The sequence below is a fragment of the Lynx canadensis genome, chromosome E3 (assembly GCF_007474595.2).
Source record: "Lynx canadensis isolate LIC74 chromosome E3, mLynCan4.pri.v2, whole genome shotgun sequence".
Classification (NCBI taxonomy): domain Eukaryota; kingdom Metazoa; phylum Chordata; class Mammalia; order Carnivora; family Felidae; genus Lynx; species Lynx canadensis.
Window position 1 is genome coordinate 22,181,301 of NC_044318.1, and position 15,745 is coordinate 22,197,045.

Here is a 15,745-nt window from a genome sequence, read left to right on the forward strand (position 1 = left end):
TTCTGTTTTTCCGAGCCACCAGCCACTTCCAGGTATGAACTGGTATGTACGTTTCCCCCCTCAATCTTCAGTCGACCTTGGACCAATTCTTTGAAATAAAATACAGTAAAAATGAGTTACTAGAAAATGAAATGGGAAAACCACATACGAAGAGCAAGCTCGGGTGTCCCAGCAGCCCCTTCCTGCCTTCCTGCCTGTTGTTGAGAGAGCTTGTGCATGCTCGAGCAGGGGGCAGGGGCAGAGGGAGACGGAGAGAAAATCCCAAGCAGGCTCTGTGCTGCCAGCGTGGAGCTGGACTCGGGGCTTGATTCCACGACGCCGGGATCGTGACCTGAGCCGGAATCAAGAGTCGGATGCTCAACCGACTGAGCCACCCAGGCCCCCGGCAACCTCCACTTTCTGCGAGAGCCTCCAAACTTGGACCTCAACTCCTGTCCTCACGTCACTGTGGATGTCTGCAAATGGGCACTGGTTCGGGGGCCGCACTCTGAGTGCTGCTGGGGTGCGGGGCCTTCCTTTACCCCCTGGCCACGTCCGCCTCCTGAGTCACGCGTGGGCCGCCTCTGCTCTGTGCTCCGGCCCCCATGTTTCCTGGACTTAGTAGTGCCCACCAGTCACCGGAGCGGCTGGTTAAAACGCACATTAGGGTTCGGCAGGTCTGGGGCGGGGTCTGAGATGCCGCATTCTAGCAGGTTCCCAGGCGAGGCTGACGCCGTTGGCCTGGGATCACATCTGAGGAGCCAGTCGCCGGACCCTTGGCTTTGGGCGCATGTGGGGCTTCGCGAAGCTCCATTCCGGTCGCCCTCTGCATCCTAGGCTGCGGCCCAGCGGACCAGGCCTCCAGGGTCCCCCCCACAGTCCTGGCTACACATGGGCATCACCAAAGAGCTGGGAGCAGTGCCGGTGGGGCAGGAGGGCGCCGGGGGCTGAGGGGGGGAGCCTAGCCAGCTCCCTCCCGCTTCTCGTGTCCCCTCCAGCTGGCTGTTATTTAGCAGAACACGTGGGAGTTCAGGGAGCGGCCGTTCCTTCCAGATGTGCTCCCCGCTCCCCTTCGATCGCTTTCCACTTCAAGGGCCCATCTGTGCGCTTAGCTTTCTTTTCACGCACCGGCGGCCTAATCGTGGAGCCGGGCGGGGGTCCTGCAGTGTCCACGGGGCCACCTCCCATTTCTGGGCGTCACGCTCCTCTCCAGAATACACGGTGATTTCAAAGGACCCCAACAACGAGTGAGGAAGCGCAAGGCGCACTGCTGGCCGCGGAAACAGCCGGGTGAGAGGATGTCGTGCCTGAATGGGTCTCAGAGGCTAAATATCGGGGGACAGTCGCAGAGGACAAAGGACACCGTGATTCTGAAATGATCCATGTGCACTGGAATAAAAGGCTGGAATTACAAGAAACGTCGGCAAACCGATGACCACAAATGGGAAATTAAGATTCCACAACGTCTTATCAAAAGTGCCGTTCCAAAATAGGGGGAAATAAATGAGTTTTTCCAAATGATGCCTTTTTTTTTGCTCTTCCCATCTCGTGAGTGGTATCATCATGATGCGAAAGAAACATTTGGAAAATAACGGAGAAGATAAATATCCACGTAGCCAATGCCTTCCCTGATGGTTACGTGCAGTTGACAATTTTTTTTTCTCTCCAGTCTCTCCGATACTAGGGTTTTAAGTGAGACCTCTAGAGAAGAGTGCCTTGAGATTATTTTCAGAACCACATGGGTGAGAAATTGCGACTTAGGAAAAAAAAACGAATAATCACTAGCACAAAGTGGAACCCCCACCTCACCTTCAACGGCCTCTTGGGGGCTCTGGAGGCCCTGTGGTGCCCTCTAAGCCCCTCCGTCGGCCTACAGGGCGGTGGGCACACCTGAGGCGGGGTGCTGTTCAGCTCAGCCAGGGAAACAGTGGGAAACCGCACGCTCTACCCATCAGACCGGTGGGGGGTAAAACAGGCGAGTGGACGGGCGTCCCTGCCCCGTGGACCTTGCTGAGTACCTGCGGGCTTAGAACTGAGTGCAGCGGGGGACGGTTCACGGGGCTGTTACAGGACAGATGGGGGTTTGTGCAGCTCAGGGTCAAGGCTGGAGGCACCACCTGAAGGCTGGACCTCGACACAGCAGAGTGGGGGCACTCCGGGCAGAGAGGATGGCAGTCCGGCAGCTACCTGCAGGCAGGGGAACCATGTGGCTGGGGGACCGCGAGGGCCCAGGGGGTGCTGCACACAGGGGAAGGGGACCGGGGTCCTCAGTGAAGCTAGGCAGTGGCCGCATAGGTGATGGCGAGAAGCTATCGGGAAATGGAGAGGTGCTTTAGGCAGAAAGTGCTTTAGGCAGAGGTGCCCGGAGACTAGGAGTGCAGAGAAGGGGAGGGGGTGGGCTGACGACAGGGGTGAGGCCAGATGCAGGAAGACCACGCAGGGCCCGCAGGGGTCTGGCTCCAATACGCCGGACCAGGAGGCAGAGAGATGCGGCAGAAGACCGGGTTTGGAGGAGACCATCGTGAGTCGGTCCTGGCCCTGCTGATTTTAGGTGCTTTTGAGAATCCGAAGTAGCAGCAACAAAGAGGCAGATGGATATGGAGTGAGGCGGTCTGGGGTTGACTAAGAGTGTGGGAGTCCTGGCACATGTGCGGCCACTGAGGCTCACGTCAACTGAGGACAGAAGAGGGCCTAGAAGGAGCCCTGGGAGCATTGCCATTTAACAGAACGGGGGCGGGGGGGGGAGGGGAGAGGGGAATAGGTGGGGCCAAGGGAGGAGGGTGCGTGCTGAGTGTCAGGGCCCCTGGGAGCTGTTTGGGGTGGGGGTGGGGGGGCAAAGGGCAGACTGCAGGGGGCTGTGCGGTGAGAGAGAGATGACGAAGTGGACACAGACCTTTCCGAGAGCTTCCCGACAACAGACGGGAGAGCAGAAAGCAGAGAGCCCCCTCTGCACCGGGCAGGGGGATGGGCAAAGTGGGGCTCAGGCCCTCAACGGTGTGGGAGTCGTTCATGCCCAGGCCCATCTCCCCCCGCACCCCCCCCCCCCGGGCTTGGCATCTAGCTGCTCCGTGTCTGCCTCCAGGGACCAGCGAGGGCTGGGCCCCGGGAAGCCAGGCCTGGGGAGGGCTCCCAGCCCACACTGTCGCCCCCGCACTGTGGGAGGAGGAGAGAGATCGGGGATCCACGTCCAACTCCCACTCCTAAGTCAACCAAACTGCTCAGCTTTTCCTAAATACGTTTGTGTGCCCCCCCCCCCCCACCCCATCGCCAGCTTTTGCTCATGCTGCTGCCTGAGCCTGAGAACGCCTTCTCTCACCCACCGCCCTCTGGCCGCTGAGCGCTGCACGTGTCTTTCAAAACTTGGCTCAAGGGTCTCATCTCTGAAAGCCCTTCTATCTTCTAGCTCCCGGGGATGGGCCCAGGCCCTCGGCCTGCCGTCACCTCCAAGAGACCCCATGCTTGGGGTGCTCACTAGACGCCGAGGCAGGGGCAAGGCGGGTGATGGAGAGCCCGGAGGACTCCCCGGGGGCACCTGCTCCTCCCTCCAGCCCACAGACACCACGCAAGAACAGGGGCCCAGCGAGGCCAGACCCTCCGCTTTCTCGTGAGAAGCAAACGCCTGGATGTTTTAACGTGAGCTCTCCTGATTTTTACAACTCAGCCAAAATCGAAAAATGTGGAAACCACCCCGGGGGGCCAAACAAAGCACGTCTTTCTGCTGAGTTCTCCAGCGGCCGCCAAGAGCACAGCACGTGCTGTGCCCCTTTCTCGGGCAGGGAGCGTGTCTTACTTGCCCTGTATAGGGAGGTTTCTGGCAGGGGTGTGGCTGGGGAAAGGGGGGCCCTGGTTTAGTTACAGATGCTCCGCTGCATCATCTCACGTAATCTTCAAAAGTGCGAAGAAGGTGTCAGCCCATCTTCCAGCCAGGAAAACTGAGGCTCCAGGAGGCGAGGTGACCCACAGCTGGGGACGGACCCACAGCCAGTAAACCGCGGCGTCAATTTCCACCCTGGTGGATTTCTTAGTGAGTGCAGCCCGGGTTCGACGAGGACGTGCAGGCCAGGCCCAGAAACAGCGCCCGCAACAGGAAGTACAATCCTGCATTGTGATCGGCAACGTAATTATTAGGGAGGGTCGGTCAGATACCTTATCGGGCCCCTGAGGTTCCAGGTGCCAGGACCCAGTGGACACCAGAGAGACCATTCCCGGCTTTCTCTGGGCCATGCCACAGAGCAAGGTGAAGGGCCCCAGCAGAGGAGCAGGAGCTGTCCTCCCTCCGGAAGCCCCGGAACTTTCTCTCTCCCACCCCCGCGGCTTTCCCCAGGGAGGCGGGATGTCTGTTCAGTGCAGCTGAATTCCTCCTGGAGTCCAATCCAACAGGTCTGGCTCTCCTCCATGCGTCGTTAAAGCAGATCTCAACATTAAGCATTCAAGAAAGCCGGGCCTGCAAATATTTACCTTTCGTTCAACAGCTTCCGACCCTCCCCTCATGAGGCCCCATTAAGACGCCCTCCTCGGGGATGGGAGGCAGGGTGACTGGGAGAGCTTAATTCCAGACACTTCTCTGAGCAGGAGAGGCTGTTCAGACTCAGGGGGAGGCTCCCCAGTCTCTGCTCTGCTCTGCATGTGTGTGCACATGTGCACACGTGTGCACACACACACACACACACACACACACACCTTTCTTCCACATCCCACTGCATTTCAAAACCTCTAAAACTGTCCTCAGTCCGGGGTACAGCAGGAGAGGCCTGGAGGAAGGGGGATCCACAAATGCCTCTCCCCCAGACAGGAATGGCAGGGATGGCCGGGAGACCCTGCACCCTCTCCCAGGGCACCAGCCCCACTCTCACCCTGTGACCCTCAGCAGACTCCCCTCATTCACCCCTGCAAACCCAGCTCCCACCTCAGTGTCAGGCAGAGGCTTCTGACCAGTCCTGAGAGGCCACACCTCACGAGACTGACCGTGGCCTGCTTCAAATCCCAGCTCTAGCACTTACCAGCTGTGTGACCTGAGACAAGTCACTTTACCTCTCTGTGCCTTGATTCTGCATCTATAAAATGGGACACAATAGTACCTACTACCTCACACAGGGGCTGTGGAATTCACGGAGGCCACAATCTAGAGCAGACAGAAGAGTGTTTGGCAATGCACCATATGTCTGCTGTGGTTATTCATACGGTTATTAGGTTCCCAGTATCTGAAATGCCGTCTCCTAGGCCGATCATCCTAAACTCATCATTACCAAGCTTTACGTTTCACATGAGTAGCAGACGAAATGGATGCCTAAACACAAAACGTACCCAGCACATCACCTGGGGTATCAAAGTGTGACTTCCCAGGCTGCTGATGGCTCAGGGCTCTCCCGCTTGGGGTCGGAGGACACTGGCCCAGACAGGCTCAGTGCCTTACCCGAAGTCACACAGCAGCGAAGCCACAGGACTGGAACGTGCCTGCACGCAGATCGAGTCTTCCTTCCACCCCTTGCTCCTTCCACAGCACCCCCCAGCCCCAAGGAGGAGGAAGCAAAGGCACGGTGGGCCCCCGGGACCTCCCCCCTCCTGTCCCTGGCTGCAGTTCTGAGGACACTGGCCACTGCAGAAGGTCAGCCCCGCTGCTGCTGGGCAACTTGCAGCCACCTGTGCAGAGATCTATCCATGTGCTCTGAGCTCTGAGTGGGGAAGGCACCAAAAAAAAAAAAAAAAAAAAAAAAAAAAAATTAGAACAGCCCAGCTAAGCTGAAATGCTCTCCTCAGAGAGGAAGGGAAATAAAATTTGATGAACCTCTGCATAATGTTCAAGTTATGAACGCGTAAAGTGATATTCTGCACATATGCTGGGTCCCATTCATCTGCCCCCACATTGCTGGGGCCTGAGCTGTTAGGGACCGTTCCAACCAGGGCACTGGCAAACGGCAACTTCTTGCTGATGGGGTACTGTCTTCTGTCTCAGCAAAACAGGGCTAGCCGTGGGTGCCCTGGGCTCTTCCACGGCCGAGGCGGCAGCTGGTGCAGTGTTAATGGGGCGGTTTCAGACATCGGGCTGTACGGCTGCTATAAACGCTTCCTGAGCTCCTACTGGGGGTCCCGTGAGACGCCAGTCACTGCCACCTTCCTAATGAGTGTGCTCTGTCCACGCCCGGGGGCAAGGCGGCCCTGTATGCCTGGTTAGTCTGACCCCCGTCCTGGCCCCAGCTGAGCTGCCCCGGGACTGGACCCCTGACCTGGGACTTTGGCGTGGGGGTGCTGGGAAGCTAAATCCGCCTGGTGATCATAAAGCTTGAGCTGAATGAGCGTGAGGCACAGCCAGGCCTGAGGTCTCCCAAGAGAAGAATTCAGTTTATGACCCCAAGAAAAAACCAATTTAATAAACACCTACTAGGGGGCCTGGCCTAGTTGCAGGTGCTCGGAATACAGTGGGGAATATGACAGCGAAGGCCTTCTGCCGTGGAGCTCACAGCCTGCAAACTATCCAACAGACAAACAGAATAAGGTCAGATTGTGTAGGTGCTCTGAAAACAACAGCGACTAGAACAGAGTGTGTGGGGCAAATTTAGACCGAGTGATTAAGGAAGGCCTCTCTGAGCAGGCGGCATTCAAGCCGAGGCCTGAGTGACCCAGCCAGCTGAGTCTTCTAAGCAAGGGCGTAGCAAGTGCGAAGGGCCCCAAGGGTGTGAGCTTGCAGTGCTCAAGGGACAGAAGGGACACCCACGTGGCACAGGAGAGACAGGTCCGTGTGTGCCTCTACATGCGACTCCTAGGCTTGAAGCCCTTCTAATGCCCCGCAGAGAGTCCAGCTCCTCAATGCTGCCCAGCCCCGCAGCCTCCTTCCCCCTTTTCCTCCCCAGGCTCTGTCATCACTCCGGACAACCCTTCAGTTCCCTGCCACTGAGAGGCATTATTACACATCCAGTCAGCTCTCCTAAAAGCAGACCCTGTGATAAGGATTTGACAGGTAGTTTATTAAGGAGGTGGTCCCAGGAAATACGCTAACTAGAAAGTTAGCCTACCTTCCACTCATTCATTATCCACCATCCATCCATCCATTCATGCATCCATGCATGCATCCATCCATCCACCCACCCACCCACCCATCCACCCGTCCGTCCATCCATCCATCCATCCATCCACCCACCCACCCACCATACATACATACACCCAACCACCCACCCATCCACCCATCCATCCATCCACCCACCCACCCACTCAACAAAACATACATACATCCAACCACCCATCCATCCACCCACCCACCTGTTCACCTGTCCACCCATCCATCCATCCATCCATCCATCCATCCACCCACCTAACAAAACATACATACACCAAACCACCCATCCACCCACCCACCCACCCGACAAAACATACATACACCCAACCACCCATCCACCCACCCACCCACCCATCCACCCATCCACCCACCCAACAAAGCATACATACACCCAACCACCCATCCACCCACCCACCCACCCATCCACCCGTCCATCCATCCATCCATCCATCCACCCACCCACCATACATACATACACCCAACAACCCATCCACCCACCCACCCACCCATCCACCCATCCACCCACACACCCACCCAACAAAGCATACATACACCCAACCACAGATCCACCCACCCACCCACCCATCCACCCGTCCATCCATCCATCCATCCATCCACCCACCCACCATACATACATACACCCAACAACCCATCCACCCATCCATCCACCCACCCACCCGTCCACCCGTCCATCCATCCATCCATCCATCCACCCACCCACCCACCCACCCACCATACATACATAACCCAACCACTCATCCACCCACCCACCCACCCATCCACCTGTCCATCCATCCATCCATCCCCCACCCACCCACCCATACATACATACACCCAACCACCCATCCACCCACCCACCCACCCACCCATCCATCCATCCACCCACACACCCACCCAACAAAGCATACATACACCCAACCACCCATCCATCCACCAACCCACCCATCCACCCGTCCATCCACCCATCCACCCGTCCATCCATCCATCCATCCATCCATCCACCCACCCACCCACTATACATACATACACCCAACAACCCATCCACCCATCCATCCACCCACCCACCCATCCACCCATCCATCCATCCATCCATCCACCCACCCACCCACCCAACAAAACATACATACACCCAACTACCCATCCACCGCACCACCACTCCACCGTCCACCCGTCCATCCATCCATCCATCCACCCACCCACCTACCCAACAAAACATACATACACCCAACAACCCATCCACCCATCCACCCACCCATCCATCCACCCTCCCATCCATCCGTCCATCCACCCACCCACCATACATACACCCAACCATCCATCCATTCATCCATCCATTCATACACTCACCATTTATTGTTACTTCCTCTATTCCCAACTGGACTCTGAGGACTCAGGTGATCAGATGCCTGGTGGTCAGTCCCTGACCTTGAGGAGACTCCTCCTCTAGCAGCCATCAACAAACAACCCACTGCTGGGTCCTCTTTTCACTTAATGCTGTGACAGAGCCCAAGAAGGGGACCTGGGTTCATTCTCTGTGCACCCTTATCTTGGTTCTAAGAAGCATGGGCTAAATGGCAAACTCTCAGACTCAGTTTTCTTCTCCTTAGTTTCTTGGGTTCTGAGCACAAGGCAACCTCACGTCCAACAAAACATCAAAATGTCCCAGAAATTCCAACGCAATGGGGTCCAAACTCTGCCTCACCCAGACCGTCCCTTCTACCCCACAACCGCCCAGGGATGCTTCTGTCAGATCACTCACTCCAGTTTTTGACTGGAGCCCTGTGGCCACTGAGGCTGAGCCCCAGGCTTTGGCTTCCCAATGGTGGCCAGAGGCAACCCCATGTGTACTGACCTCTCCCGGAAGTACTTGATGGCCTCAGGGTCTATGAAGGTTGGCTCCTCCCGGTGGCCCTGCTCAAAGACCTTGCGCTTGTGCCGGAACTCAATGACCGTCTTGGTGTAGGAGTTGAGTGTGGTGACGGAGGCTGCCATGCAGCAGGTAAAGGACCCCCACGCCAGGCTGCCAACAGACGAGGAGAGAGGTGCCACGGTGAGGGTGGGCAGGGGACAGGAAACCCCACCCACCAGACAAGCGCTCCTCCTGCACAGCTGCCTCCTCTGGGCCAGACCTGAGCAGGTGCTGCCATAGAGCAGAACAGGATTTGGTCCCTGCCCCGCTCACAGTCTGTGCACTGATGCAGACGCGACAGAGTTCATCACTGGGAGGCAAGAAAAGGGCGAGGCCTTCTATCCAAGGGGGCCAGCCTCCGGGAAGGTCACCAGAACACAGTGATGCTTGTGTTGCACAGGGTCTTGGAGGATGAGTGAGCCTTTGCCAGAGGGAAGGGGATCCCAGGAAGAGGGAAGGGAGTGCGCAAAGGTGTGGAGGCATGAGGCAGTAGAGAACAGTCTCCGGTCTGCAGGAGGTTGGGGATGCTGGAGTGAGGGAGAGCGTGATTAGGTGAAGTTGATGATAGAAAAGGGGATGGGGGCAGACACCCGAAAAGCTGGGTTCCATGGGGGTTAAATTACCTCTGTTCATGCATGCTTTGGGCAAGATGCTTAACCCCTCTGCCTCTTATTCCTCATATCACTTCAACGGACACATCAACAGCACCACTTCACAGCATGGTTGCAAGGGTTAAAGGAAATGAGCCATTCAAATGTCTTAGAACAGTGCCTGGCGCATACAGCGGGCACTCAAGAACAGCTTGCGGTCGTTACTCCCATGGCTATTTTCAACCTTCTTACTACCCACCCACTTCTATCTGACTTCATCTCCAAACTCTCCCCCTGAGAGATTAAGTTATAACGACCCGTGTGGCTTTCTGTTGTCCACTTCATCCAAGCACAGCTGCGGACTCTTGGCCACACGCACCTGATGTGTATGCTGAGCCAGCCGGGGCTGGAGAATCTGTCCTACCGACAACTGGAAAGCAGGGAAGGGCGGCACGGGGCTAGGAGACCAGCTGTCCAGGCTGCTGCGTCTCTTACCCAGTGTCCGTTCTAGAAATGGTCTCCCACCTACTTCTGACCAGGAGTGGGTACCAGCCTGGTTCTACCGGTCAGGCCTCCCGGTCCCTGCTCCCCAGTCTCTGCCCTGATGACTGGTTTCCTCCAAATCAAGGGTTCAGCTTTGCTGCCCTGTCTCAGAGCATCCCGTCTCCCCTTTTGCCCACCACCCATTGGGTCTCTCAACGTGACCACCACGCATTCCTCAAGGTCAGTGCAGCCCATCTCCCACACCCACTGCTCCCCTCTTTGTCAGCCCCTGGCCATCCAGAAGAAAAGCAAGGGGAAGTATGCGGATTCAGCCTTTCTCCCAAGGATCCCCTATCATCACCTGAACCTTATCACCAAAACCATTAATGGATTCCTTGTTCTTTCATGATAATGAGCTAATTTTGATCTCCCAGAAACTCTGAGTAGCTATAATAGACAGGCATGGGGTCCACTTGGCCCCTCTTAGAACGGCCTTGTCCATCAAAGAGTCCAGTAGGTGACCCCGCCCCCCTGTTCATAGATGACTGGATGAGGGCTGAACATCTGGGAAGTTGGTCCAATCAGATACTCTCTCCTCTGAGCAATGAAACTCAAGACTAGTTCAATGTGCGGTACGTGTTTAGACAGGTGGAAATTAAAAGCATGATGATGGCAAATGAAGAAGCAGGCTTTTTCTGGGATTCCACAAGGATACATAGGTTAGTTTTGCCTGACCAGCAACCATTCTGTTAAGGGACCAGTGCTCCCCTCTTCTCAGGTCATGTGGTTTGTATGGAGCTGGCCTCACCACCACCCCCCCCCCAACCTTTAGGCATGATCACATGGCCAACACCTGGCCAATGAGGGCATCACTTCCCTCTGGCCACAGATATTGGTTCAAGGATGGGCATGTGACACCCGATCCCAGGACTCTTGCTCAAGCTGTTGGAAAACAGGGCTCATCTTTCTCCTGGGGTACCACACGGGTGGGATTTGAGCCTGGAGCTGCTGGGGCCTGCCTTGCCACTATGCAACCTGCTAATGAGGTTGCCTCAAAGCAGAGCCACGAAAAGGAGCTAGATCCTTGAGCTGAAGCCATTATCCCTGGATTTTTCAGTTATGGGTGCCCAAATTCCTTTATCAGATTTTTTTTCCCCTAAGCCAATTTGAATTGGGTTTCTGTCATTGGCAACCCAAGTTCTTATACAATTATTTTTTATACATTCCCTTCTTCTACATAGCTTAGTTTTAAAGTGAATTTCTAGTCTTGTCTAGGAGCAGGTCAACTACCAACTCTGATGACCCAACGAGAGGAGGAGTCTCTATCACATACCCCTGTTCAGTGTCCTCTCAGCCCTCACCACACCCTGTAATTCCCCTGTAGCTTTTCTCCCCCCTATTATTTATTATTCTTTGTTTTTAAATGAAACTTTCTATTTTGAGATAATTATAGATTCACATGCAGTTGTAAGAAATCATGCAGAGAGATCCATCCATGTACGCTTTCCCCAGTTTCCCTCATGGTAACATCTTGCAAACATAGTACAAGCATATTGACATGGATACAATCGAGATACAGAATATTTCCATCCATCACCGCGATCATCTCTCCTGTGGCCATTTTACAGCCACACCCACTCCCCTCCCAAACTCTGGCAACCAGTAATCAGTTCTTCATTTCTATAATCTTGTCATTTTAAGAATGCTATATAAATGGAATTGCACAGCATGTATCTTGGGGATTGGCTTTTTTACCTGGTTTGATTCTCTGGAGAGTTGTCCCTGATGCATGTATCAACCATTTGTTCCCTGATATCACTGAGTTTCTCCACATCTGCACCAGCATTTCATGTTGTCACTTTTTTTTTTTATTTTAGCGATTCTGATAGATGTGTAGTAACACCTCATCATGGTTTCCATTTGCATTTTCCTAATGGCTAATGGTGGTGAACATCTTTTCAGTTGCTTACTTGCCATCTGTTTATCCTCTTTGGCAAAATCTCTGTTCATGTCTTCCTGCCCACTTTTTAATCGAGTTGTTTTGCTGCTGTTATTGTTTCCTTTTGAGTTTTGAGTGTTTTCATTGATCCTAGCTACGAGTCCTTTGTCAGAGCGGAGGCTAACAAGTCTTTTCTTCCTCAGCAACTTGTCTTTTCAACCTCTTAACAAGGTCTGTCACAGAGCAAAAGTGTTTAATTTTGCTGAAATCCAATTTATCAAATGTTCCTTTTATGTTTTTGATCCAATCGATATTAAATCTAAGACCTCTTTGCCTAGGTCTAGATTCAAAGATTTTCTATTTTTTTCTTCTAAAAACTTTATCATTTCACAATGTATATGTAGGTCCATGATCCATTCTGAGTTAATTTTTAGATAAGGCATGGAGTTTAGATCGAGTGCTTTTTTGTTCTGTTTTGTTTTGTTTTTTTACCTATGACTGTCCAGTAGCTCCTGCACTATTTGTTGAAAAGGCTACTCCCCCCTCCATGGAACGGAACTGCATCTTTGTCAAATATCAATGAGGCATATTTTGGGGTTCCTTATTCCACACCATTGATCTGTGTGTCTACCCCTCCACCAATACCACACAATCTAGACTACCGTAACTATGTATTAAGTCTTGAAGTTGGGTAGACTTCCCAATTTTAGCCTTCCACTTTTAGCCTTCTTTTTCAAACTTATTTTAGCTATTCTAGCTCCTTTGCCTTTCCTAATAAATTTTAAAATAATCTTACCTATACCTACAAGAAATCTTGCTGAGATTTTCACAGGAATTGCATGAAACTGTATACTAACTCGAGGAGAACTGATGTCTTCACCACAAACACGCTGTCTCTCTCATTTGGATCTTCTCTGATTCCTTTCGTTGGCATTTTGTGGTTTTCACCATGGAAGGCCTACAAATGTTTTGCTAGATTGATGATGAAGTGTTCACTGTGTTGAATGCAAATGGTATTGTATTTTTAGTTTTGTTGTCCAACTGTTCAATGCCGGTTTATGGAAACATAATAGATTTTTACATTGTTTGTCTCATATCCTGAGACTCTACTGAACCTATACATCAGGTCTAGGCATGTTTTGGTAGATGTCTTGGACTTTTCTACATAGACAATCCTGTCATCTGCAAACAAGTCTGGTTTATTTCTTCCTTTCCAATCTGTATGCCTTTTATTTACTTTTCGTGCTTTATTGCACTAGCAAGAAATTCCAGCACTATGTTGAGGAAGAGTGGCGTTCCCAGTCTTAGGGAGAAAACGTTCAGTCCTGTTACTGCCTGCTGGAGGTGAGGTCCAGGCTCCCCGTGGGATTTCCACCGCCACTTGGGGATGGGTGGGGCTTGTTACTTTCCCAGCAAAGTGACAGTCCCAGCTCCCTACTCTGGCACCACCACAGCAGGTGAGGGGGCATGCAGTTAGGTGCCTCCTTATAGCCTGGTGAGGGGAGTCTAAGCTTGGCATGGCATGAGTGGGAGTCAAACCACAGTTGTTGGGGTTGTTGTTTTTTTTGTCTGTTATGTATCACTATACAGTTATTGCTAAACTTTCTGTCTTGGTAGGCTGCCCCTTTCCTGGTCTTTGGCTATAGAAAGCAGACTCCGTGGTGTGTGTGTGTGTGTGTGTGTGTGTGTGTGTGTGTGTATGCGCATGTGCATGCCTTTTCGCATTGCTGGCTTGCTGACTTCTTCATTTGTAGATCGGGATGCGCTAGACAAAAAGTACTCACCAATATGCTCTCAGTCCCTGGCCAGCCTGCTGTCTCGTGTCTACCTTTTAGCATCCTCTTATGCTGCTTTATGTATAATGTTCCAGGAGTGCTAGCCGGGACTTAGCAGGAGGAATAGGAAGAAGGATGTCTATTCCATCATCCCAGAAGCAGTAGCTCCCCCACTCCCGCCCCAGAACATCAGCTTCATGAAAACAGGAGCTTTGTTTTGTTCCCGGCTATATGCTCAGCACCAAGGACAGTGCCTGGCACATAGCAGGTGCTCAACAAATATTTGCAGAATGAATAAATAGAGATTGAACAGCTATAAAAATACTGCCCTGCTTTTAACGTGGGTGAGGGGCTCAGGGCCTCATCCTCCCTGCCGTGCCTCATCCCAAGACCCCTCTGGGCCCTCACGCAGGACACTGTTTGAAAACCTCGGGACTGGAACACTTCCTGCTGTTTGCAGCTTGCAATTCTGAGCTGGTGCACCCCTGGGCTGCTGCCTGAGGTACGTGGGTGGTTGGCCTGGTTTTTTGGAGCCAAGAGCAGAGTGGACACTGTGGGGAGGAAAGGGGAGGGTGATGGGGTGGACAGAGTGACTGTCAACCACTCTGTCCTCTGGGAGCTGTGGGGGGGCAGGGGCAGGGGAATGCTGGGGGCTGATTCAGAGGTGCATAGATGCCACCTTGCAGTGTCCCCCAGGCCCTCCTCCGTGGGAAGACTGTTAACTGACCACTGAGGGGGGCAGCCCTAGTTCTCTTTCAGGCCAGACGGGCACAGAGTCATTGTGCCCAAATGCTCGGTCCAGGCCACGCTCAGTGCCCCAGAACTGATGGGACCAGGAGCTGATGACGGCAGGTTCTGGGGCCCCAGGCAGTCCAGCCGTGGCCAGCAGGCGTCCTTGGGTGGCCACACCTCTCCTTCCCCTCCTTGGTGTTAAACAAAAGGAGGCAAGAACAACCTGCCTTGGGGGACAGGAGAAAGAGTGAGAGCTTCCTGCTGACCACACAGCCTCTCAGCAGGGACACCAGCAAACACATCCTCCCCAGTGGTTCTTTGGGGCCAAGGTTCTTCTATGGTCATGGCAGCAGAACCCCCCCACCCCTAAGGGATCGATCTGCTGAAATGCCAGCTAAGGCCTGCAGAGAGGGTAGGGCAGCCGAGGGTCCTGAGAGAGAGGGAAGAGGCTAGCCTTCTGTTTCCACAGGGTTGTGGAGACTGGAAGGGAGCAAGGGGAGGAAGGGAGGAGGGTAGCAGTGAGGCCATCACACTTCACACAGATGGGGTCCCAGAAGCAAACAGAGAGGCACCACCCCTCTGGGACCTGGCCCAACTTGCTGCTCTCTTGCTGTGTGACCTGTGCCAAATCGCTTAACCTCTCTGGGCTTCTAGCTCTTATAAAGCTACAACTCCACGATGCTCTCCTACCCTCAGTCTGCGGACTAAATGCTCAGGACTGGGGTTCCACTGTGTGTGTTGTGGTAGGAAGGGCCTTTTTTCTATCTTTCTCCACTTTGATCAAATTGAAATCAGAAGCACAGAGTGACTAGCTTTCCCCTTCCCCGCCATCGCCAGGAAAACGGACATGCTGACGTTCCACGTGGGGGTCACAAACTCACATTCCCACAGACTCAGCTGGATGGTGAAGTGAGGAAAGTATGAGGCGAGAAGGAGTGGTGGGGACAGGGGTGAACCGGACAGCATGGGCCCCATCTACGGGGGCAACCACCCCTCAGCTTCAGCCGCCGGCTGCCATGTGGCAATGCCAGTTAGGCAAGGACATAGCCCCTAATGGTCAAGAGAAGCCCAAAACTTGGAGTTTTGCCTAAAATGTTTACCTTTTTAGACTGTTAAAAGCAAATACGACTAGAACATCGTGGCAGGCCACACAAAACGTCTACTGGCTGGGTTCAGCCCCTGGGCTAAGGGGAGAGTTTTTTTGGAAAAAAAAAAAAAAACAAATAAGTGGGAGGGCTGGAGGGGCTCCGGGCTCAGGGTGAGGATGGGGTTCTGAAGCTTTGTCAC

At 53.6% G+C, this 15,745-nt stretch overlaps 1 protein-coding gene across 2 annotated transcripts in view; it reads right to left on the bottom strand.

The window, feature by feature from the left end:
• The window catches only part of GSG1L (GSG1 like), a 201,086-nt gene that overhangs the window by 14,027 nt on the left and 171,314 nt on the right, over positions 1 to 15,745 (bottom strand). For both annotated transcript variants that reach the window (XM_030301417.2, XM_030301416.2), the window contains one exon: positions 8,883 to 9,050. In XM_030301417.2, the coding sequence (XP_030157277.1) occupies positions 8,883 to 9,050 (168 nt within the window). The remainder of the gene's footprint in view (positions 1 to 8,882; positions 9,051 to 15,745) is intronic.